Source organism: Sciurus carolinensis, chromosome 5 (genome assembly GCF_902686445.1).
Source record: "Sciurus carolinensis chromosome 5, mSciCar1.2, whole genome shotgun sequence".
Taxonomy (NCBI): domain Eukaryota; kingdom Metazoa; phylum Chordata; class Mammalia; order Rodentia; family Sciuridae; genus Sciurus; species Sciurus carolinensis.
The window spans coordinates 82,352,100-82,375,650 of record NC_062217.1 but is presented as its reverse complement, the minus strand read 5'-3'; the positions used below and the strand labels follow the sequence as shown (position 1 = coordinate 82,375,650).

Below are 23,551 nucleotides of genomic sequence, written 5' to 3'. Positions count from 1 at the left end.
AGGCAGGAAGATCACAAGTTCAAAGTCAGTCTCAGCAACTAGCGAGGCCCTAAGTAACTTAGTGAGACCCTGTCTCAAAATAAAAATATAAAAAGAACTAAGGATGTGACTCAGTTGTTAAGCACCCCTGGGTTCAATCCCCCCCCCACAAAAAAAATTGACATCTGTGAAATAAAATCAGAGCCTGCAGGAGAGTGCAGATTTTCTCATATTTGCAGACAGGCCTTATCTAAAAGGACCGATGAAGGAAATACAGGGGACTGGATGCATAACACATTCTAACAATACTTCTGTCTATTATGTACTAGTAAGTAGTAGATCCAACTAAAATTAATGATAACATAGTCATCCATATGAAAGAAACAGTTGAAACTGCTGCCTTAGACTGCAAATGTAATTGAACTTCATGAGAATGAGCAAGTTTTAATTCTGCAGGTATTGAGTATGAACTGAGGAACCAAGCTGCCATGGAAGGCCAAGTTCAAGGGACACTCTGTTCACAGTCCCTTTATCATAGCCAGCTTGTTGTTCTCTGAGGGGTCAATTCAGATCGTGGACTCTTTTTAATCCCATCTTTTCTGATACGTCCATTCTTTTCAGAAGCTCAGGAGTCTGGCCCCAGCCTGTTACATGCTACGGTGCCTGGAGTATATTGGTGAAGATGGCAAGGGCAAGTAGCTTTCAGGGCACAGCTGGTCTTAGTAGATGGAGAGTTGTGCATGGTACTGTAAACAGAGTAACAGTAGCTGAGACTTTTCTAGTTCTTACAACATCTCAGGCACTGTTGGAAGCATTGTATGCATGTATTGTATGACAATGAAAATCAGTTCAGTAGTCATCTGACTTGGGTCATATGTGGCCATGTCCCCAAGTTCTAGCCAATGGAACATTAGCTGCAGAGGTGAGTTTGTCATGAAGCTACAGACTGTTGGACTGCAGGGCTCCTTCTCTGCAAGACCCTTTTAAAGCCTTGGGAGGAGCCATAGAAATACGGTCATAGACCAGATAGGGCTTGTTCAGGTAGTATGAAAGAACTTTGGATTGGGCAGAGGGGAGTGGGGGGAGGGGAGGGAGTATGGGGGTGGGAAAGATGGTGGAATGAGATGGACATCATTACTCTAGGTACATGTACGATCCCATGAATGGTGTGACTCTACATCATGTACAACCTGAGACATAAGAAGTTGTGCTCCATTCGTGTACAATGAATCAAAATGAACTCTGCTGTCATGTATAACTAATTAGAACAAATAAAAATTAATTGATTTTTTTAAAAAAATAAATACAGTCACAGGTCAGTTTCTAAGATTCTCCTCGGCTTAATGATGGAGAAATTGTTTTCATAAGTTGAGAATATTGTAAATCAAAAATGCACGCAATACATCTAACCTACAGAACGTCCTAGCTTCGCCTAGCCTGCCTTAAACATGCTCAGAAAATACATATATTAGCCTACAGTTAGGCAAAATCATCTAACACAAAGCCTACTTAATATAGCATTGACCATCTCAATATATTGAATACCTATATCCAAAAAATACTGAAGAGTGTCGGCTATTTCCCTTATGATAGCAGGGCTGAGTGGGAGCTGAGGTTGCTACTGCTCTCCAGCATCCCGAGGGAGGATCAGACTACATATCATTAGCCTGGGGAAAAAAATCTGAATTCAAAATTCCAAGTCCTGATCTATTGAATGCATGTTGCCTTTGCACCATTGTAAAGCAGAAAAATCCTAAATTGAACTATTGGAGGGAACATCTGTATTCTTAAAGAGCAACCCCAGATTCTTTTTAGGCCTCACTATACCTGAACCACTGGCTCCCACACTCTTCCCTGGTCTGCCAATGGGATGTCAAGGTCCAAGTGGTCCTGGCAATCACGTATGGAAGATGCAAAGCTTTCATTAGCCCTCATTCCTTCAGGGTTTTGTGGAGCAGAGCCATCTGCCACCAGCAGCACCTGTCATCAACCAAGTACTTCTATAGTGGGCTGGTATCTAACATGGCCTCAATATTTTATTTGATCTGTATGAGCCTCATACTATTCTGAAACACAGAAACTTAATGCTGGTGCACGGTCCCACAACAATCTAGAACAGAGATAGGCTATATCTCATGGGCATTGATGGAGGCAACAGATCCCCTGGGGTTAATGCAGGTGAACCCCAGCTCTCTACCTGCCGCCAAAAACTCAGATTTGAGGAGTGTTGGGCCCGTCCTGGGCTTCAGTCGACTCAATGCAAATGGGCCTACTGACTCTCCTGACTTGACAGGCTGCTATAGGGGTTGAATAAAGTAACCCACGCAAAATATTAGCAGAGTAGTTAGTGTATAGTAAACAATAACTGTTAGCATCTTATGGTTATCATCCTAGTTTCTTCTTCCTGTTTTAGGAGCCTTCTGTATATATTTCACTTTACTGAAGGCTGAATAATGAGTCTCATTTCCTATTTCTCTTCATGGAAGACTTTTCTTCTCAAAAAGAAAATAAAAACAACCCCTTACCCTATCACCATCTCACCTCAAAGTCTCCCTAATCAATTTTCTACAAACAGAGGTCACTGTAGGATGAATATTCCATTCTTTCAATGCTATGGACTGAGAAGTTATTTACCTCTTGAATATTTTTTCTCAAGGTTGCCTTTGGTCATACAAACAATACGCTTTATACTGACAATTGTAGGCCTTCCTGTTTTTCCTTATTGGCCTTGCTAGGAAAACTAGTTTCATCAACAGATGGAGGGAGATGATGAAGTAATACCTCAAAGACAGTTGGTTGCAGGAGGCTGTGTCTCACTAATTTTGCAGTGTGAATCCCAGTGGAGGAGAAGCTCCTTATGACCAGAGTTGCTGCAAATTTCCAAAGGATAAGTCATCCGAGAGTGTCTTGAGTTTAAGGTTTACTTGCTTACCAGTATGGTACTGTGGTTGGAAAATGGTTTGTTCCCTCCAAAACTCATGTTGAAACTTGATTGCCATTGTTGGGGTTTGGGGAGATGGGGTGACTGGGTCTTGAGGCCTCTGCCTTCATGAATGGGTTAACCCATTCATGCATTAATGGATTGAGGGTCACGGCAGGAGTGCCTTTGTCATAAAAGCAAGCTGTCTTGGCCACACTTGCTCAGACTCACCTGTGATGCTCTCCACTGTGTTATGATGTAGTAGGATACCAGAGGGTACCAGTGCCATGATCGGGAATAGCACAATAAACCATGAGCTAGATAAACTTATATTCATTAGAAATTACTAAGCCTCAGGAATTTTTATTAGCAACTGAAAATGAACTAAGACATATAGCCTGTATTACTTTTGCTGAGCTGCATTCTACTAAGGCCCTAGTTCCCAAATCAATGACTGCATTTTATAAACACAAAATTTCTTGCCTGGAATCAGTCCCAAACCACGTTTACATCTCAAAGAGAAGGACAGAGAGGTGAATGTATTAAATAAAAAGGACAGAAGAGTTTCTTAGATGGAATGTCCTTGAAGGTCATTTGAGTGATGTTGTACTCAAAAATCATCCTTCCTCACCAATCCTGGCCAGGATCTCTGCCTCACGCTTGTTACACCCTGACTGTCCTCAGTGAGCTCCTTTCCTGTCTGTGACCTTGCCAAGACAGTTAGCAGGTGGCCATCGTTTCCCCCTGCCTGGTCTTCACCTTGAGCAAGTCTTACCTTCAGTGTCTTTTTCACACAGTTAGTGGGACATATGGCTAAAGAAAATGCTGTCATTTTGCTTCGTCTTTTTTCATACAGGTCCCAGAATTTGCAGGAAAGACACAGGGTCTCGTTCTGAGACTCTCAATATGTAACATTCTCACAACCAGCTCACATGTAGCAATGTCTCATTCTCTATCCATCTTTCAACAGTTATTCATCAACACATATTTATGAGCAATAAATATATTAGGTACTGGAGTGATCTTGGAAGACAAGGTTGATACGACCCTGCTTTTTGAGCTGGTGGGGAGTATCGCTTTTATAACAGGCAGTTAAAATACTGGGGGGATCATACTGGTAAGGGACACGTAGGGTCTGAGGGGAAGTGTCTAACTGGGGAGTGTTGGACATGATTTGCTGGAGAAAGAGTAAGTAGGAGTTGTCTCAGTGACAGGGTGGGAAAGACAGAACAGGCAAAAACATTCTAGAAAGAAGAGCAGCAGATTGAAAGTCCCTGAAATAAGAATCACACCCTGAGTGTAAGAAACTGAAAGACCACTGTGGTAAGGACAAAGTATAGGAAGGCGAGGGTAGTGAGTGAGGAAACTGAGGGGTAAGGAGGCAGGCCAGGACGTGCTGGCCCTGGCACCCAGGATAAAGAATCTGAGTTTAATCCTAAGGGCAATGGGGGGTGATCAAAGGGTTTTAACCGGAGATGCAGTGGTCCAATTTTCATTTTATAAGCTACTCTTGGTGATGGATCAGAGAAGTATGGAATGGGGGCAAGTCTGGAGGTCAAGGATCCGTAGGAGGTGTTGCAGTAATCCAGAGAGTTCAGATAGGGTGGTGGTGAGAGAGTGCAGGGTGGTGGACACATAGGAGGGGCTGAAAATCCAAGATCAAGGTGGCAGCCTGCTTCCTGGTGAGCACTCACTTCCTGGTTTACAGGAGGCGCCCCCTTACTGTCCTCTGTCCTTATGTGGAGGACCAAGGCAGCTCCTGGGAGGCGGGGTTTCTTGCGGTGCTGGGGATTGAACCCAGGGCCTTGTGCTCAAGGGGCAAGCGTTCTACCAACTGAGTTGTATCCCCAGCCCATCGGGGCCTCTTTATAAGGGCATTCATATCATTCATGAGGCCTCTGCTCTCTTGATCTCATCACTTTCCAGAGGCCCCACCTCATATGACCATCATTCTGGGGGTCAGGTCTCAAGATAGGAATTTTGGAGGGACACAGACATTTAGACCATGGCAGTGATGTGGAGGAGAGTGTGGATGGGATGTATCTTGGAAAATTCGGTCAATTCAGGAACTGAGGAGTGGCTGTGTGGGCGGAAGGACTAGTTCAGAGTGGGGCATGTTGGGTTTGAGGTTTCTGGTCTGTGGTTAGCTGTATGGGCTTAGCATCTTGAAAGTTAACAACATGCTATTTTTCCCGTTGTTTATTCAGTTAATTCCAAGTAACTCATCAGCTTAGGTTTATACATTGAACTTATGAGAGACAACTTGAACAAACCTTAAATAACATTAAAACACACTGTGAGAATAGAAATTTGTATAGCATTCTCACAAAGACTTTCTTACTTCTAAATATCACCACTTTCGTCAAGCCTCCTCCAGCACCAGACAGTCCCCTTAAAAAAATGTACTGTCACAGAGCCAGAATTGGATCAATGGTGTTGAAAAGCAGGTTTTACTATTCTCAGACAAAGCTCCTGTTTCACATTGAGCTCCAAAGGACTCCCACAGGCTGTTTAAGGATGCCAAATGAAAGCAAAATTTTCAACAACAGCCAATATAAAGAAGAGGGAAGATAAAACCCAATAGCCCAGTTGAAAATGAACAAAGAAAATGAGCACAGAGACTCAGTAAAAGAAATACAATGGTCCCGAAACACCCAGGTTAATTTGTTAACCCCCTGTGCTGATGAGGGGTAGGGTAACAGATTCTCTTGACTGGAGGTGAACTTTGGTGCAATCTAGGTAGAGGACACCTTAGCAACACCACCAAATTTAATAGGACCAAAACATTGTTTTTCAACAAATCCATCTCAAGAAATTTAGCCAATTCATATCCTTGTTGTTCTGGTTTAGATATTAGGTGTCCCCCAGACAATGCACAAAAGGCTTAGAGGTGAAATGATTGGGTTATGAGAGCCTTAACCCAGTGAAATTAATCCCTTGATGGGATTAACTGAGTGGTACCTGAGGGGCCACAGGGTGTAGCTGGAGGAGATGGGTCATTGGGGTGTGACTCTGGGGTATGTATTTTGTATCTGGTGAGTAGAATCTCTCTCTCTCTCTGATTTCTGATCCCCATGTGAGCTGCTTTCCTCTGCCACACTCTTCTACTATGATGTTCTGCCTCACCTCGCACCCCAAGGAATGGAGCTGGCTATTTATGACCTTTGAAAACATGGGCCCACAAATAAACCTTTCCTCCTCTAAAGCCGTTCTTGTCAGGTCTTTTTGTCACAGCAGCAAAAAAGTTGACTAAAAACACTTGCACACATGCAAAGTAATGTTAAGTTCTCAATTATTGCTAAAGCATGGAAAAAGAGGAAAGCTCAATGTCAGGGAAATAGTTTATATGTTATAACCATAGGACAGAATTCTACGCTGCCATTAAAAAGAATGAAAAAGGTGGAAGCAACCCAAATGCTCATCAAGGTACGACTGGTAAAACACATGTGGTTTATACTTACAATGGAATATTATTTGACCTTTAAAAAGGAAATGAAATTTTGATGGATTCTGCAACATGGATGAACCTTGAGGACAGTATCACAAGTGGACAAAAAGAAACACTGTATGATTCCACTTGTATGAGGTACCTAGAATAGTCACCTTCATAGGAACAGAAAATAGAATAGTGGTTGCCAGGGACATGAGAAGGGGAGGGGAGAGTTATTATTTAATGAGAAGACTCCTGGAGTTCTGGAGATGCACAAGGGTGATGGCTGCACAATTATGTGCACTGAACTACACACTTCAAAATGGTGACTGAGTTGGGCGTGATGACACACACCTATAATCCCAGTGGCTCAGGAGGCTGAGGCAGGAGGATTGAAAGTTCAAAGCCAGCCTCAGCAATTTAGGGAAGCCCTAAGCAACTCAGTGAGACCCTGTCTCAAAATAAAAAATAAAAAGGGTTGGGGATGTGGCTCAGTGGTTAAGAACCCCTGGGTTCAATCTCCAGTACCAAAAAGAAAAAAAAAAAAAGGTGAATGAGATACCAAACTTCTCAGACCCAGGGCTTTAACCTCCTGTCTATTTGCATTACCAAATCCTTACTGGTCAAATCATGTCTTTTAGAGGGGAAAAAAAATGCCTAATTCAGTGGCTGACTGCCCACATTGACTGAACATAAACACTGTTGGAAGAATGATTTGTTTGGGCAGATTCCAAGAGCTAACAGTAATGAATATAGTGTTTAATTTTAAAGTGCTTAAACTTTTCTCCAAAGAACACATTCCCAAATCAAGGGAACTGTTGATTTTCACATTACTTCAGCTGTTTTTTTAACCCACTAAAAGGAGTAGTGTGGCTCCTTTTTCCAGGTGATAAGAGTCTAAGAGCTGGATGTGACAATATTATCTAAAACACCATACCTATTATCTAAATAGAGATACACTCACTTAAAAGAAACCTGACAAATAAGACCCCAAGAATATTCATTCTACAAACTGAGAGATCAACTTTCATTATAAATGAGTGTTTTCCAATCAATAATGTGAAAAGAGAGCCTATAGAGTGGGAGAAAATCTTTTTCACACACACTTTGGAGCACTAATCTCCAAAGTTTATAAAGAACTTGAAAAACTTTACACCAAAAATACAAGAACCCAATCAATAAATGGGCTACGGAACCGGGTAGACACTTCACAGAAGTTACACAGGTGATCAACAAATATATGAGAAAGTGCTCGTCATCTCTAGTAATTGGAGAAATGCAAATTAAAACCACCCTAAGATTTCATCTCACTCCAATTAGAATGGCTATAATCAAGAACACAAGCAATAATAAGTGTTGTAATGGATGTGGGGAGAGAGGTACACTCATACATTGCAGGTGGACTTGCAAATTGGTGCAACCACTCTGGAAAGCAGTATGGAGATTCCTCAGAAACTTGGAATGGACCTACCATTTCACCCAGCTATTCTACTCTTCAGTTTATACCCAAGGGACTTAAAATCAGCACACTACAGTGATGCAGCCACATCAATGTTCATAGCTGCTCAATTCACAATAGCTAGATTATGGAACCTAGATGCCCTTCAACAGATGAATGGATAAAGAAACTGTGGTATATATACACAATGGAATATTACTCGGCCATAAAGAAGAACAAAACTGTGGCATTTGCAGATTAATGGATGGAGTTGAAGAATATCATGCTAAGTGGAATAAGTCAATCCCCAAAAAACAAAGGCCAAATGTTATCTCTGATAAGTGGATGATGATACATAACAGTGGGGCAGAAGCAGCGGGGGAAGAAAAGAATGAAGAAACTTTGGATGGTATAGAGGAAGATGGGGTGGGAGGAGGTGGGGGAAGGAAAGATAGTGGACTGAGACAGAGAGTATTACCCTTTGTACATGTATGATTACAAGAATGGTGTGAATCTACATTGTGTACAACCATAGAAATGAAAAGTGGTACCCCATTTGTGTACAATGAATCAAAATGCAGTCTGTAAAAATAAAAATAAAAATAAATAAATAAATGAGTGCTTCCACGCCAGGGATATGGTTCAGTGGTGGAGCCTTGTGAGCAAGACCCTGGGTTCCATCCCCAGCACCAAAATAAATAAATAAATATTTCCTTTTACTAATTGATTCAGTATAAATTGCATTTAGCTTGATCCTCCAGTTTCTTTACAATATAAATCCAAAATCCCAAAATGCAAAACTTTCAGGATTTCGTATGCAATGTAAAATGATGGATGACTATGTTTCCCTTTGTACACAGGGAGATACCTGTGCTTCCAATCAAAGGAAACTACAGGCATTTGGGGGGAAAGGGCATCCTGAGCGAATCTACTTGAGGATAAATATAATAATGACAACAATAGCTTTAGGTGACCATGACTTTCCAGTGACATAGGACTGCTATATGGCACTGAAACTCTCAAAGCTGACGTCTCTCGACCACAGCCATTGGAGCCAGGAGCATCAGAACACAATTGTATTTTACCAAGTCATGAACCAAAAGCACAAATTAGGTAAAGCTGAGAAATTCCCATCTCTGAAAATTTTCCCAGAAAGTCTTTCCCAACCTCGAGCTTGAAGACTGGAGATAACATTGCCCTGGAGACTTACAGTCTCTTCCACTCCCTGGACAACAGCATATATAAAAGACAGAGAGACTGACATTTGAGAAGTGTTAGGGCTTCTGAAGGAAGATATCTTCCATTTTAGGCTGGTTTTTAGAAAGAGCCAAATTCCAGAACACTGAGACCTCAGAAACAAATCAGATCTTTCCTTGCAGATTACAGCATCCACCATCTCTAGGGGTTTGGCTTGGAAATTTGTGTGAGAGGCCGGACTTCGGCCCGGCTCTCCTGATGCTCCTCTGGCTTTCTCAATCATCCTGATTTCCATGGTTCAAAGGTTTCGTGCAACCAAAATACATTTCACTTATTTGGAATTTTGCACATCTTTTCCTTAGATATAGGATATATGATGACTAGGTCCCTGTCAGTCCCACACACCTAATAGATGCATGAAACTCTAACATGCTAAACCAGAGATGGAAAACCCTGCAGACCTAACATCCCAGAACAGAATTTACCATTCCAACTTGAAAAGCCAGGAATGATGGAATGACAGGTGGCTACACTCCCTTCTGTGACCCCCTGCTCTAAATCACTGCTGATCACCACGCAGCGGGGAGCTGAGCTCCATGAGTGAAGAGTGGGAAGCTCAAGTACAGAGCGGGCACTTCTGTACTGCAGGCCTGTGTGTTTTCTTCCATTAGTCTCAGGATATGGGCTACTGACTGTGGCCCTGTCTTCTGTCACCATCTGGGGCGCTAGACCAGCATCTTTCTCCTTTCTGCCCTGCTCTTGTCCTCAACATAGTTGTTTTAGTCAGCTTTTTCGTTGCTGTGACTAAAGGATCTGACCAGAACAATTTTAGGGGAGGAAAAGTTTATTTGAAGGCTCACGGTTTCAGAGGTCTTAGTCCATAGAAGCCCGGCTCCGTTGGTTGGGCTCAAGGTGAGGCTGAACATCAAGGTGGAAGTGTGCGGAGGAGGGAAGAGGATCACATGGTAATCAGGAAGTAGAGAGAGACTCCACACTCCACATACAAAACATAAACCCCAAGGCCACACACCCAGTGAATCACTTCCTCCAGCCACATCCCACCTGCCTCCAGTTACCACTTAGTTAATCCCATCAGCGGATAATTCACTGATCAGATTAAGACTCTCACAACCCAATCATTTCTCCTCTGAACCTTCTTGCATTGTCTCACACATGAGCTTGTTTGGGGACACCTCAAATCCAAACAATAACAATAGTCTATTTTTAAATTTTTTTTAAAGCCCAGTGGTGCTTAACCACTGAGCCACATCCCCAGCCCTTTTTATTTTTTATTGTGAGACAGGGTCTCACTAAGTTGCTGAGGCTAGCTTTGAATTTGTGATCCTCCTGCTTCAGCCTCCCAAGCTGTTAGGATTACAGGCGTGCACCAGCATGCCCAGTTCAACATAGTCTTTATGCTTAAGTTGCCTATGTATCCTGCCCGTAACCTGAATACCTTTTTTAAAATTTCTTCTTTTTAGTTGTACGTGACAGTAGAATGTATTTTGACATATTATACATACATGGAGTACTACTTCCCCTTCTTGAGGTTGTACATGATGTGAAGTTTCACTGGTCATATATTCATGTAGGAACATTGGAAAGTTATGTCCAATTCATTCCACTCTCTTTCCTATTCCCATCCCTGCTCCCTTCCCAAAATGAACACTGTTTCTGAGCAGTTGTGTATGTGTGTGTGTGTGGGGGGGTAGTCAAGTATTTATGACTAAATTACCAATAATAAAGAAAGAGTAAAGAGGTCTCTGTTCTCCGCTTATTCAGTTCAACTCCTTCTTTCATTTCCTTCAGACCCTGGTAAATTTCCCCAGGAAGATAGAAGTGTTAAAATCCTACAACTAGGTTCACTCTGGTTTAAACACACTCAGGTAGAATTTCTCTAGCCATCCTCACTGAATTGGAGTGAGACTCTTGAGCTGAAAAGCAAGAAATGGCATTAGGGTATGGCTCAGCAGTATTACCTAGTATTTGAGTAGACCCTAGGTTCAATCCTGTGCACTGCAAAAAGAAAACTATAAAAGCAGGAAAGAGTCAAGTTTAGGGGTTTGGTGAGGAGAAACTGCAGAAGTAGGTATCTGGAAAGAAGCCCCAGAGAGAAGGAAGATGGGGATCTCTTTTGCAGAGCCCACCATGAGCCATTGCTCCCGGGTGGCTTGTGTCTGTCTAGGAGCATGCATGTGACAGACTCTGTCATTTTACTTTCTTGTGCTCATGTCCTTTTACATAAACCAGGTTACAAATTAATGTAGGAAAAGTCCACGATCTATCGTCTCATGCTTCTATCTGCACAGAGTGTATTTTAAGTGATTGACACACAACTGGTGAGTGCTTGGGAACTTCCAAGCCACTTCAATGCCATTACCTTCTTTAGTGCCATCAGCAACGAAGGTTATGTCACTGTGCCAAAACCCGAGGAAGTCATCAACAGTCAGGGTAGCCTTTTTTCCTCACTCGTTGTACATTTGAATTTGGCTCTTCAGTTCTTTCATTTGAGGTGAGCGTTTAATTAAAAGTGTCTATAGAAGCAGTAACTGAATGAATTGACCCACCTCCTGAAACTGTGCCCAGGGATTTGCACAGCTGACCAGTTGAGCAAATGTTTGATTCAAAGAAGGAGAACTATATGGTTCTGTTCTTTGGGAACTCACACCAACTTTCAAAACTGACTTTTCAAACTCTTCGTACTGGCCCTGATCCCTGCACTAATTAAGTATGCATTGCTCTGAGGAAATAGGCATTCTTTTTTGGCTGGTATCACAATAACTTTTCCACTCAAGTTTCTGAAACCACCCATCAAGGAAAGCTGCTGGATTGTATCCAAAGAGCACATTTCAAAAGCTTTTATATTCCTTGAAAAAGTCCCACCAAGTACATAGAACCAGTATTCTTCTGCAGGGATATTCCAGAATGGCCTGAGACCTCACACTTAGAGGTAAATAGGATGGTCATCAAGGGGGAAGGCCTTGGGGAAACGCAATGAGGACATAAATCACAACTCGAGAATTCAAGAGGCAAAAGACCCTTGAATTGAGGGACTCTAGTAGAACCAGATTCCTAAAACAATGCACAGAGTTTCAACTTTCAAAAAAGGACCAAGGAGTGACTTATTAAAACTCTTTTTGCAAATGACAAGATATTAAAGAACAAGAATAGACAACTACACACCACCTTTTCTGAAGGCAGAGTTTGAAGAAATGAAGGAAGTTAAGGAGACAAACACAAATGTTTTGGAAACTCTGGTGTATGATGAATAGGGAAACATATGGCAGAAGACTCTGGAAACGTCTTTATCTCAAAGTCTAGTCTTATTCCTACTTTAACAAAGCAGCTTCCGTGTGGTTCACCTCAGGGCAAGGCACTGGCCACAAGACTTGCAGGCCTCTGCCTAGATCCTGTTATTGTATGACCATATTTTGATTTGAGTCTTTGCAACACATTCCAATTATAACATTGTTCATTATTCAATGCCTTGGAGAAAACCTTCAAATTTTTCTGGCTACCTTTCACAAGCAGTCTGAAACACTCTGCCAACATATCTCATTAGAAATATGCATGGAAACTGCCATCTAAGTAGAATTGCCCTTGCTTATCTTCATGCCTAAGATGCTCATGAATTTTGTGCTTTGCTGTCCATATGATTACATTATAGCTGTTTCATTCTTATCAGGCTTACATGCTGCACAGGCAGTAAATAGACTCAAAATCACTCCACAGCTTAAAAGTGGCAGAAAGACAGGTCATATCTACCTAGAAACAGGGGGTCACCATGCAGCGTCATCAGCCCTTGTCAAAAATGTCCCAAGGTTTGAAACTATCCCACAGAGGTAAGAGTGGAAATAAAGTATGAAGCAAGCTAACTATAAGAATTCACTTCTGAGGCTGAGGTTGGAGCTCAGTGGTAGAGCACTTGCCTGGCATGTGTGAGGCACTGGGTTCAAGTCTTTGGCACCACATATAAGTAAATTAAAAAGCGATCCATCAACAACTAAAACATATTTTTTAAAAATTCACTTCTGGATAAAAGAAGATATCCAGAATTTACCAATCTAAAAAAAGGCCACAATTTGTTCAACTATTTGTGTTAAGAAAGAGGGATTACTAGTGAGAATAATAAATAAGGACTGGGGTTGTGGCTCAGTGGTGAAGCGCTTGCCTAGTATGTGTGAGGCACTGGGTTTGATCTCCAAGACCACATAAACATAAATAAATAAAATAAAGGTACTGTGTCCATCTACAACTAAAATTTTTTTTTAAATGAAAAAAAAATTAAATGAGTCAGTAGGTTTTGTCTTCAAAGTGACAGGCTGGTATCACCTTCCTTATTCTTAAATTCATACTCTGGAGCCCTAACCCCAGGTACCTCAAACTGTGACTATATTTGAACACTGGACCTTTGAAGAGGTAATTAAGAAGAAATGAGGTCATTGGGGTGGGCTCTAATCCAATATGACTGATGTCCTCATAAGAAGAGGAGATTAGCATACAGACAACACAGACAGAAGTACAATCATGTGAGACCAGGGACAAGGCACCACCTGCAAGCCAAGGAGGGAGACCTCAGAAGAAACAACCTGGCCAACGCCTTGATCTTGGACTCCCAGTCTCCAGAACCATGAGACAAACAATGCCTATCATTTAAGCCCCTGGTCTGCGGTACTTTGCCACAGCAGCTGACTAATAAGCCAAAATGCTTCTGCTACCTTTCGCTTTGCCCTCAGTTCCATTTTTGAACATCTGTTCCTTTTTTGACAACTTTCCTTCACTCTTCCCTTCCACTTTCTTTTGCTCCATGGAGCCCTTCTCCATCTCTTCCTTTCTTCTGCACTGTTCCTTTACTTGTCTTTCAAAAGCGTTTCCCTCATCTTCCTCCATACAGAGTTAGGCAGAGCCTTGGGAAGGTGAGAGGAAGAGAAGGCACCTTGCATCCAGAACCTCCAGGTCTGGTGAGAGGCAGACGCAGTCTCCCAAAGCTCATAAACGCATGTGGTTTGCAATGGTGTAACAAACCATCTGACATCATCAGATGTGCCTGTCTTTCTGGGACACTCTGCTCAAGTCACTCACCATCTCTGAGTTACCGTTTTCCCATACATTAAAAAAGAATGGTAAATATGAATTCTTGTATGGTTGTTATGAAGTTGAACTAAGATAATGCATTAGAAAACATTTTATATTCTAATCACCATAGCTTGGGTTTTCTACCAGGGGCCATGCTGATGACATCTCCAAACAAGAATGTATCATAGTGAATTTTAATTGCTTCCTGGCCTTTCCTTCACCCTAAACTGTTTCTAACTAAACTTTCTATGTCTGTCTCACCACTTGTTCCTCTTCTCTTGAGTTTGGCACTATGCACAGAACAAAGTAGATTAGTTTAAACCAATCTACTATGTTTAAGAAATGAATTTACCAACACATAAGTAACACATAGACAAAAATAGAGGCAGAGAAAGAAATCAACCAGTAATCCTAACTGCTCTGGGGGCTGAGCAGGAGGATCCCAACTTTAAGGCCAGCCTGGGCAATTTAGGGAGAACTTGTCTCAAATTAAAATAAATAGGGCTGAGAAGGAACTCAGAGGTAGAGTGGTTACCTAGCATACTGAAGGCCCTAGGTTCCATCTCCAGTAACTCAAACAAACAAACTGCTATGGAACTTAACATATCAGTGTTAAGAATGTTAAGAACTGATAACAGCTGGGCCCTGTGGGCATACCTGTAATCCCAGAGGCTCCAGAGGCTGAGGCAGGAGGATCCCAAATTCAAAGCCAGCCTCAGCAATTTAGCTGAGGCTAAGCAACTCAACCAGACCCCGTCTTAAAATAAATAAATAAAAAAAAGGGCTAGGGATGTGGCTAATGATTAAGCACCCCTGGGTTCAAACTCTGGTACCAAAAACATACAAACCAAAAACAACCTAACATATCAGTGTCTTTGACAAACACTATTAAACTCTGGATAAACTAATTAAAATAACAAAAGATACCCTTAATTATAGGAAGATAAAAAGAAGAAGGAAAAAAAGTAGTACTGTAGCTGTCAATCACTGCTCTGGGAAAGATAATTCAAATTCTTACCTTTTATTTTGTAGCGTATGGCTAAGACAATCTTTGAACTAATAAGTTAACATTATCTGGCACATTTACATGTAAGAAAACTCCCAGTGGAATTAAACAAAGTTGGTTCTCTCCCATGCTTTCTGAGAGTAGCATCTAAAACATTGTAAGATGCAACAGAACTGTCTGATTTTTTTAATGCAGGACTTGCTACCTGCCGTATGTGCTTTTCTCTTGTGAAGATTTTATTTGAAAGACTAAAGGCCAATTCGTTTTCATAGGTACAGCCTGGGTTCTGTATTTTATTATTTTTAAATGATAATAATTAAGAAATATTTTCCAGCAAAGTAAGCTGAATGTCTTCCTTTTTTACTTTAGAAAGAATTGCCATCTTTTTCATGCCTTCGTGAGACCACAATTCAAATATTTTCAAAAGCAGAGTATTATGTCATTAAGAAGGTGTTATAGCCTATAAGCCTGATTGCCTAGCCACGGGACAAGTGGCTGCCAAGAGACTGAGTCAACATGGAGCGGGAGAAGCGGCTAAGAGAACCTCAGGCGGGTTGGCTCAACCTGGTTAGAGAAGCCCACAGCGATGTCGGTTCCCCAGCGCTTGCGCCCGCGCCTGCGCCCCCGCCGTCGCCGGGCAACCCGGGCACGCCGCGGGTCTGCCACGCCCCCGCTGCCATGGCAACGCAGCCGCGCCGCACTGTAGGCTTTGTGTTCAGCGGGCCTGGCGCTGTTCCGCACGCTCGCCCCTATGCACCTGCTGGGGCCGCGGCAACTTTTCAAACCTCCACCACACCGACTGCTCTACCCTCATAGCTTGTCCAAATCCTACGCGTTTCATTTCCTTCCATCTTCGTTTCAGAAAAAAAAAAAAAAGGTTCTATGACACAGGATTTGGGCCACATGGTTTGTCCAAAAGTGCGGGAGGGACTACAACACTCAAAGAAATACCACTTACCTTTCTCAGCATTCCTCCCACGTTAGCAGGGGGGTCCTAGGAGGGATCTAACAATCCCGCGCCGCGTTCAAAATGGGGAGAAAGTTACCGAGCACCAGAGGTTCAGGAACTTTGTCCCGGGTGCGCGCCACCCCGAAAGCCCCAATCCCTTTTCATTTGCACGACAAAGGAAGGGACCTTCTGGCCACTCGGTCCCGAATCGTTTAATCCGTCTGACTGTTGCCTTGTTGGCCAGAGTTCAGACTGGCTCTGGAGGGCTGTGCAGATGCCACGTTTCGCTGGAGACGGACGATTCCGCGGGGATCATTCTCAGCCGCGAGCTCGGCTTCCAGGACCCGGGGCTGGGCTATTGTTTGTTGTTTTTTAAAGGACGCCCTGGAGGGTGGGGGCGGCGGACTGGAGTCGGTGGCAGGCCGACTCACGTTGAATTTCTTGCAGGGTTTTTCTTATACTTCCTCCCAGCCCCTTGCTGTTGAATATTCATTAGAAGGCGGGTCCCTTCCCATCACTTTTGAATCCTTCAGGGTTGAGGGAATGGCGGGAAAGAATTGGAGATTTGCGTTGGAAGAAAACACTAAGAATGGGGTAGGGAATGTACTAGTAGTAACATAAATACGCAAATATAGGATTCAATTTCTCCTCCCAGTCCCAGGAGGAAAAGACTACACACACAGGCAAACTCACACACACACACACACACACACACACACACACACACACCAACCTTTCTTAATGTCTGAAGTGAGCTAAGGAAACTTCAAGGAAGTTCTGATTAAACCCATTGGTCCTAATTATGGCATTAGACTTAAATTGGAGGACTTGATAGGGGGGAAAGGATTTTAACTTTAACTGTGATTTGAACTATGAGTTTCTCATACATGAAGTTGTTAAAAATGCATATATACAGACCTCGCTAATTGTATTCCAATAACTTTCATCATAACAGATTAATCTTCTCCCTCTTAATGTGGTGCAGCCCTCCGCCATTCCCAAATACTCCGAACTTTCTGATGCATAAATTGTCAAGTTGTTACTGAAAACCGATTTTCAGAAAATAAAAGGAAATAATGGGGGGAAAATGACAGGCCTAAGGAAGTTCTCATGGGGGACAGGGGAAGTGATTGAGAAGCCCTAAAAGCTACTGTTGCTGAGCTCTTTTCCCAAGTCATGCCAGGTAACCCTTCAGGATGGTTTCTCTGTCCTCCATGAGAATCACCACTAAATTACATCATGGATTTCAGGCCTACCTACCCCTTGAGGTGCATAAGTGGTGACCTGAGAAGAGTGATTTGAAGAAGTGCAAAGATTCTTCAACCACACTACAAGCAACTTGCTGTGATGCTTTCCCTAAAGAAAAGTCCCTGTCAAGCTACAAGTTTGAAGAACTGATCCATACTCATTACTCTTCACTACTTCCAGACAGACTTACAAACTGTAGAAATTTGTTAATTCCACAAATCCTCGCAGATGCCTACCATGTAGGTGCCAGGAACTGTAGGTGCTTGGGAAACAATGGACAATCTAACAGCCTAGGTTTCTGCCCCAGGGGAGCTTACCTTACAAGGGAGGAGAGAGTGCCAACAAATAAGTAAATAATTTAAGTAGGGATCATTGCTTTAAATAAAAATAGAACAATTTAGAAAGTCAGGCAGTTGATACCCAGAGGACATAGAGGAGCATGCATACTTGATAAGACTAAGTCCAGATTGTCTGGTTGAGTTTTAGGTCCAAATCTATAGTCACCAGCTGGGTGACTTTAGGTACCTGGATGTCCCTTCTCCTCTGGGTTTCTGTTTCCTCGTTAACAAAGGAACTGAGATATATTTAAAAGTAGTGTTTTAGTCAGCTGTGAACAAATGACCTGGCAAGAACAACTTTAAGGAGGAGAAGTCGATTTGGGGGCTCACAGTTGCAGAGGTCTTAGTCACAGAAGGCTGGCTTCATTCCTTGAAAACATCATGGTAGAAGAGTGTGGCAGAGAAAATCAACTCAGGACATCATACCAAGAAGCAGAGAGCCTAGGCTCAGCTCACAAAATATAAACCCCAAAGGCATGCCCCCAATGACCCCCTCCTCTGACCACATCCTAGATGCCTGCAGTCACCACCCTGTTAATCCCTATTAAGGGATTAATACACTAATTGGGTTAAGGTTCTCATAACCCAATCATTTCACCTATAAACTGTGTATTATCTCACACATGAGCTTTTGGAGGACACCTAATAACTAAACCATAACAAGTAGTTTTTGGAGTAGGCAGGGAAAGTTGTAGCATTGATTTCATGCACAAGAAGACTTAGACGGTCCTACAATATGGCTCAATTGTCAGTGCATGGAGATGTTAGCTTGGACCCAAATGCATTAGTTGGGTATATTTATTCATTTTCTGTTACTAACAACATAATACCACAGATGGATAATTTATAAACAAAAGGGGTTTATTTTGACTCTGATTCTTTTCCAAAGTCTATGGGTTATATGGAGTAATAGCTTCTTGCTGGCAGGATCCTGAAGTAGCAAAGGCATCACATGCATGGGAGACCTGCCCAAATCAGCTTTTATAGCAGACTGTCTTAAGATAACCCATTAATCCATTAATCCATTACCCATTAATCCCATGAATGCATTGATCTATTCTTGAGGGCAGAGTTCTAATTATCTCTTAAATGTTCCACCTGGTCCTACCTCTTAATATTTCATATTGGTGATTAAATTTCAACTTGAACTTCAGAGGTGATAAACCTATAGAAGTATCCTCTGAAAGTGTTGGTTGCTAGATCATAGAGACTAACTTTGTTTTCCAATTCTTATCACTCGCCCATCATTCTTTCCCTGCAAAGGCAAATAGGGTGCAAAGGGAGGCTAATGTCCACTGAGGCGCCAGGCTGGCCCTCTGCATGCATTATCTCATTGTTAGAGCTACTGCTAGAGCCATTTACAGGTCCAAAAGGGGATCTGGGAGGTTGATTTCCTTGCCAACAACATACAGTACATTACACAATGGAGCTAAGATTCAAATGCCTCTCCCCAATGCCCTGCTGTTTCTAAAGCTCCATCCTCCTTCAGGGTATGCACTACTTTTGGCAGCAACAAACCATGTTGAAGCAAATGAAAAAGATTCCTGTTGTTTGCTGACTCTTTAATAATAGAACAGTCCTAAGGACATATTATCCTTCTCTTATACAAAAGTAAAGGAAGTATGGCTCCTGGGTTCCAGCCCAATGTCTCCTGGGTCACTTCAAGGTCACAGCAGTGAAAGATAGAAAGGGTTCACAGAGCCTCATACTTCCTTGTCCACTGCCCCTAAAAGCTCTGGATTGGGAGAGACACAACCACCGGGGAGCTGAGCCCAGGTTGTCCTCTGGGCATTGGGAGTTAGAGCTGAAGAGGAACTGCCCTCCCACCTCCCTGTGGCAACTGCTCTCCAGAGGACTCTATCCTTGTCCTTCAGCAGAGCGCCCCCTGGAGGTTGTATCCTCCTCACTCCCACACAGATACTTTATTCCTTTGCCCTCTTCCCCAATTCCAGAACTTGGAAAGAAGCCAAATATCTTTATACCTGACGCTGTCAGGTTCCAATGCCTAGAAATAGGTCTTTCTGAATAAGAACCCAAAAGGAGTCATCAACAAATATTCCAATGTTCCAAACGCAGTTTTTAGAGCAATCTATAAAATACCTTGGGCATCAGATACATTGGAGAAATAGGAAAAATGAAATGGCAGGGCAATTAAAAGATAGGCAAAGAACAGGTTGGAAGATGAAATTGCCCAGAGTGAAGATTAGGCTGAAATAAATCTGTGCAAACCTTAAAAATAAACCTCTTTAAGGTTCCCCTTAGATTGAAGAGAAATTTAATTTACAACCTTGTTTTCTAGACGGGATGCCACAAATATGGCTCCATTCTCCAAGGACCCACATATCCTAATAACATCTATAGGGAGATGTTATTTAAGGCAGGTTATTTTCTGCTACACATATTGTAATTCATTTTTACTTTAAAATTTGGAAATGCTAATGCTAGCTGTCACTATATCCTTGTAAATATGCTATTGTTATATTTAAATCATACTTTGGCTCAAAAAGAATTTTAGATGCATATATAAATACCTACAATCTAATAACCGAAAGAAAATTTAAAATAGGTAGATGAGGAAAATAAAACATAGGGAAAATGAGAATGGAAAAGATGAGTAGGCATTCATATATGTAAATTCATATATTTATATCTTTTTACATCAAGACACTTTCAGAACTAACTCTGAAAGTGATTTTTGAAAGGAGATTTATTTGATAAACAAAATGTTACAGACACTTCATACGTTATTTTACATAATAAAATGGGTAATAAATAATAATTTGTGTTTTGCAACAAACATACGTATACTGGTGACAGTCACATAGATATATAGTTATGAATAGATGAAATGTATTCATAAAGAAATAGATGAAAGGTAATATGTTCGTAAATGTGTGCACCCTGACTTACAACTGAGGTCATATGAAATACCCTGAAGGACAACCTAATTGCTTTGATGAGTTGAATCAAAACCCTTGATTAACCACCTCCATGTATGGAGTCACCCAAAGAGCAGAGATCTCGAGAAATTTTATCTTTTGCAAACGCAGATGTACAGAAAGAACACCTCTTTGTTTATTGAGAAAGTTTCAACATTTTTACATAGATGCACAATGCTTGCAAAAAAGTCAATATTGTAATAATGCCCTTTTGTGGAGTTGAATTTACAAAAAATGCATAAAATGAAAAGTCTTTAAACGATTTGTACTTTTAGTACTGGATGTGATGCAAAGATGAATCACATAGAACAGTGAATTGTGAAAAATAATGCTGACATGTTAATAGTGTAGTACATTGCATATTTTTAAAAAATTATTTGTTTATTTAAAGAATTTATTAGAGAGTCTACTAGGGGATCAGGTATTGTTAGGAATAAAATGAAGCAAAGGGCAGAGTTGATCTATCTGTTCTTCATGGAGATTGCAATCCAGAGGAAAGAGAAGAGGGCCAGGCTCAGGCAGTCATACAAATAAATATATTGTTACAATGTATGATGAACATTATAAAAAATTTCAGGTTGTAAAAGGATCGTAAAACAAAAGAACTGAACCACGTATTAAACATCATAGCAACAAAATGTTTTCATAACTTGTTGTAAATCTCACTTTCTTCAATATTTTATACCAATAAATTGACATCCATGTACATATACATATGAAAATAGCGATTTAAGTCCCTAATATCATTTGGAAAATATATGTGAACTGACTTCTGTTGCTAAAGCTTTATCTTTATGACAATGTACAAAATAAAAATTTACTCAGGTAAATTATTTTGGTGCCTATCATAATCCCAAAAGACATGATTCCAATATGTCTTCTTTTTTTGCTCCCTGGAAATTGTGGTGTTTGGTTTTCAGGTTTTCAACATTTGGGATTTCAGTCTTTCAGGATTGTGATTTTTCTCAGGATTTTAGACTTCAGGGATTTTGTCTTTTAGGATTTCCCTACTCGGGATCATGGCATTTGTGATTGACTATGCCTTTTGGGATTAAGATTGACACTGGACTTTTACAAGCCTTTTTTGGCACTGGTTTCCCCCATCTCCATTCAGGACTGATTATTTAAAGTAGTGGTGAACGTTTCTGACTTTGGCCATACATTTGTCTGTGAACACATTCAGACAAGGCTTCTGAATTTGACATGAACCTTCACACAAAGAGAAAAAGACTGAAGCAGAAGAGGAGACAAAGGCGGGGGCTGAGGAACGCCTGGGACTCCAGGAAGGGTGACTGGCCCATCATTATGTCACGTCCCAGGTGTCGACTACTTCTCAAGCAAATATCCCAAAGCCCACTGAACACTAACAATGCCTCTTACTACCATGCAGCAAATATAAGTCACCCTCCAAGACCACAGCGGATTTTTTCCAGGACCTCCTTTGGGTACCAATATCAAATCCCTTATGTAAAATGGCACAGTACTTGCATACAGCCTGTATACATCCTTCTTCTTAGTTTAACTCATCTCTAGCTTACTTGTAATGTCTAATACAATGTAAATGCTACATAAGTAGTCATTATATTGTGTTCTTTAGGGACTAAGGACTAGACCTAAATGCTGTATATGTATTCAGTACAGATGCAATTGGTTTTTTCGGAATATTTTCAATGTTCAGATGGTTGGATTCTTGGATGCATAACTTGTAGATAAGTAAAGCCAAACGTACAGTGGAGATTCAAGAATTGTGTTAGGAACACACTACCTGATTAAATACTGCTGTCCATAAGTTTTAACTAATAACCACTCTAGTTAACTCTTTTCTCAGTTTCCATGCTCATCTATGGTTAACTAATTAGAATAAACTTTTCTTCCACATTTGAAATACATGGAAATGCACTGTGTGCCCTTCGTGAATCCCAAGTTAACACATAAAGAAAATTAGGCTAATCACATGGGAAGACCTCTTTTCTACAACATCTCTCCCAATTTCCAAATGCAAGTTCCATGAATTGTCCTCATGGGTAACCAGGTCTTGAATTAGATGTAAGAAAATTGAGGGGATGGGCATAAAGGCACACTCAGGTCTGCTGCACTAAATTCTAAGCATCGAACATGCTTTTGACCTTGGGGCCCTAATTAAAGTCACTTTCTATCATTTCATTGTGTACCCCAGAGAAATTGGCTCATAAACAAAACTGACAAGACCTGACAGTGTTACTAACTGTCAGTGTCAACCCTGATAATTCTTACATGGATCTACTCATGATATGTTGCTACATACAAAGCTTCCTGACCCCCCAGCTAACTGATAGACATGGAGAGTTGAAGAATGAGATCAAATTGAAGTTTCTTAGCAAATTTACTCTTTGTGAACTCTTAAGAACTGTTAGTCAGACTTCCACCCCAAAGCATTAATTGTATCCTCCTGTACACATTGCCCTGTTGCTATTGAGGAAAGGGCAGCAAATTGTTTTTCCTCATTGACTCTTGTTCATTCAGTCATTCAGCAACTATGATTGAGTAACTATGTATGAGTCAAGACACCTGGGATTTAAGAAAAGAAAAAGAAATTGTCCATAAGGACATTAAAATATAATGGGAAGATGACACATATGTGAAAATCCAATTCCTATAATTTAAACTATTGCCTAAATATGGCTTCAAAATACACCCTTTGAAGAATACTGTGGCAGATTATAAAGGAAAGAATCCAACTGTACTGAAATAGTCTTCACTTAATTTATCAGTAAATTGGAATCTGGGTTTAAGGAAACATCCCTAGTGTTGAGAGGTTGCTGAGGAATGGTGAATTTCCCTATGAGACTTCCTAGATGTTCTACATGATAGGAAGGCTGTTGAAGATGGATAGGGACTTGGACAAGGCTTGGGAAGGAGACCACAGATTGCAGAACAGACACTCCCTGAAGGGTGGGAAGAAGTGATGATTTCATTTTAGGTAATGTTTCTAATTTAAGGCAGAGAAGTTTGGATTAAAGATGATTTAATGGGGCTGGAGTTGTGGCTCAGC

The 23,551-nt window shown here is 41.3% G+C and overlaps 1 protein-coding gene across 2 annotated transcripts in view; it reads right to left on the bottom strand.

Annotated features, from left to right (window-relative positions):
• The window catches only part of Spata13 (spermatogenesis associated 13), a 322,568-nt gene extending 306,465 nt beyond the window's left edge, over nucleotides 1-16,103 (bottom strand). For both annotated transcript variants that reach the window (XM_047552797.1, XM_047552802.1), the window contains exon 1: nucleotides 16,005-16,103. In XM_047552797.1, the coding sequence (XP_047408753.1) occupies nucleotides 16,005-16,016 (12 nt within the window). In that variant the 5' untranslated portion in view covers nucleotides 16,017-16,103. The remainder of the gene's footprint in view (nucleotides 1-16,004) is intronic.
• Nucleotides 16,104-23,551: the final 7,448 nt, after the last annotated feature.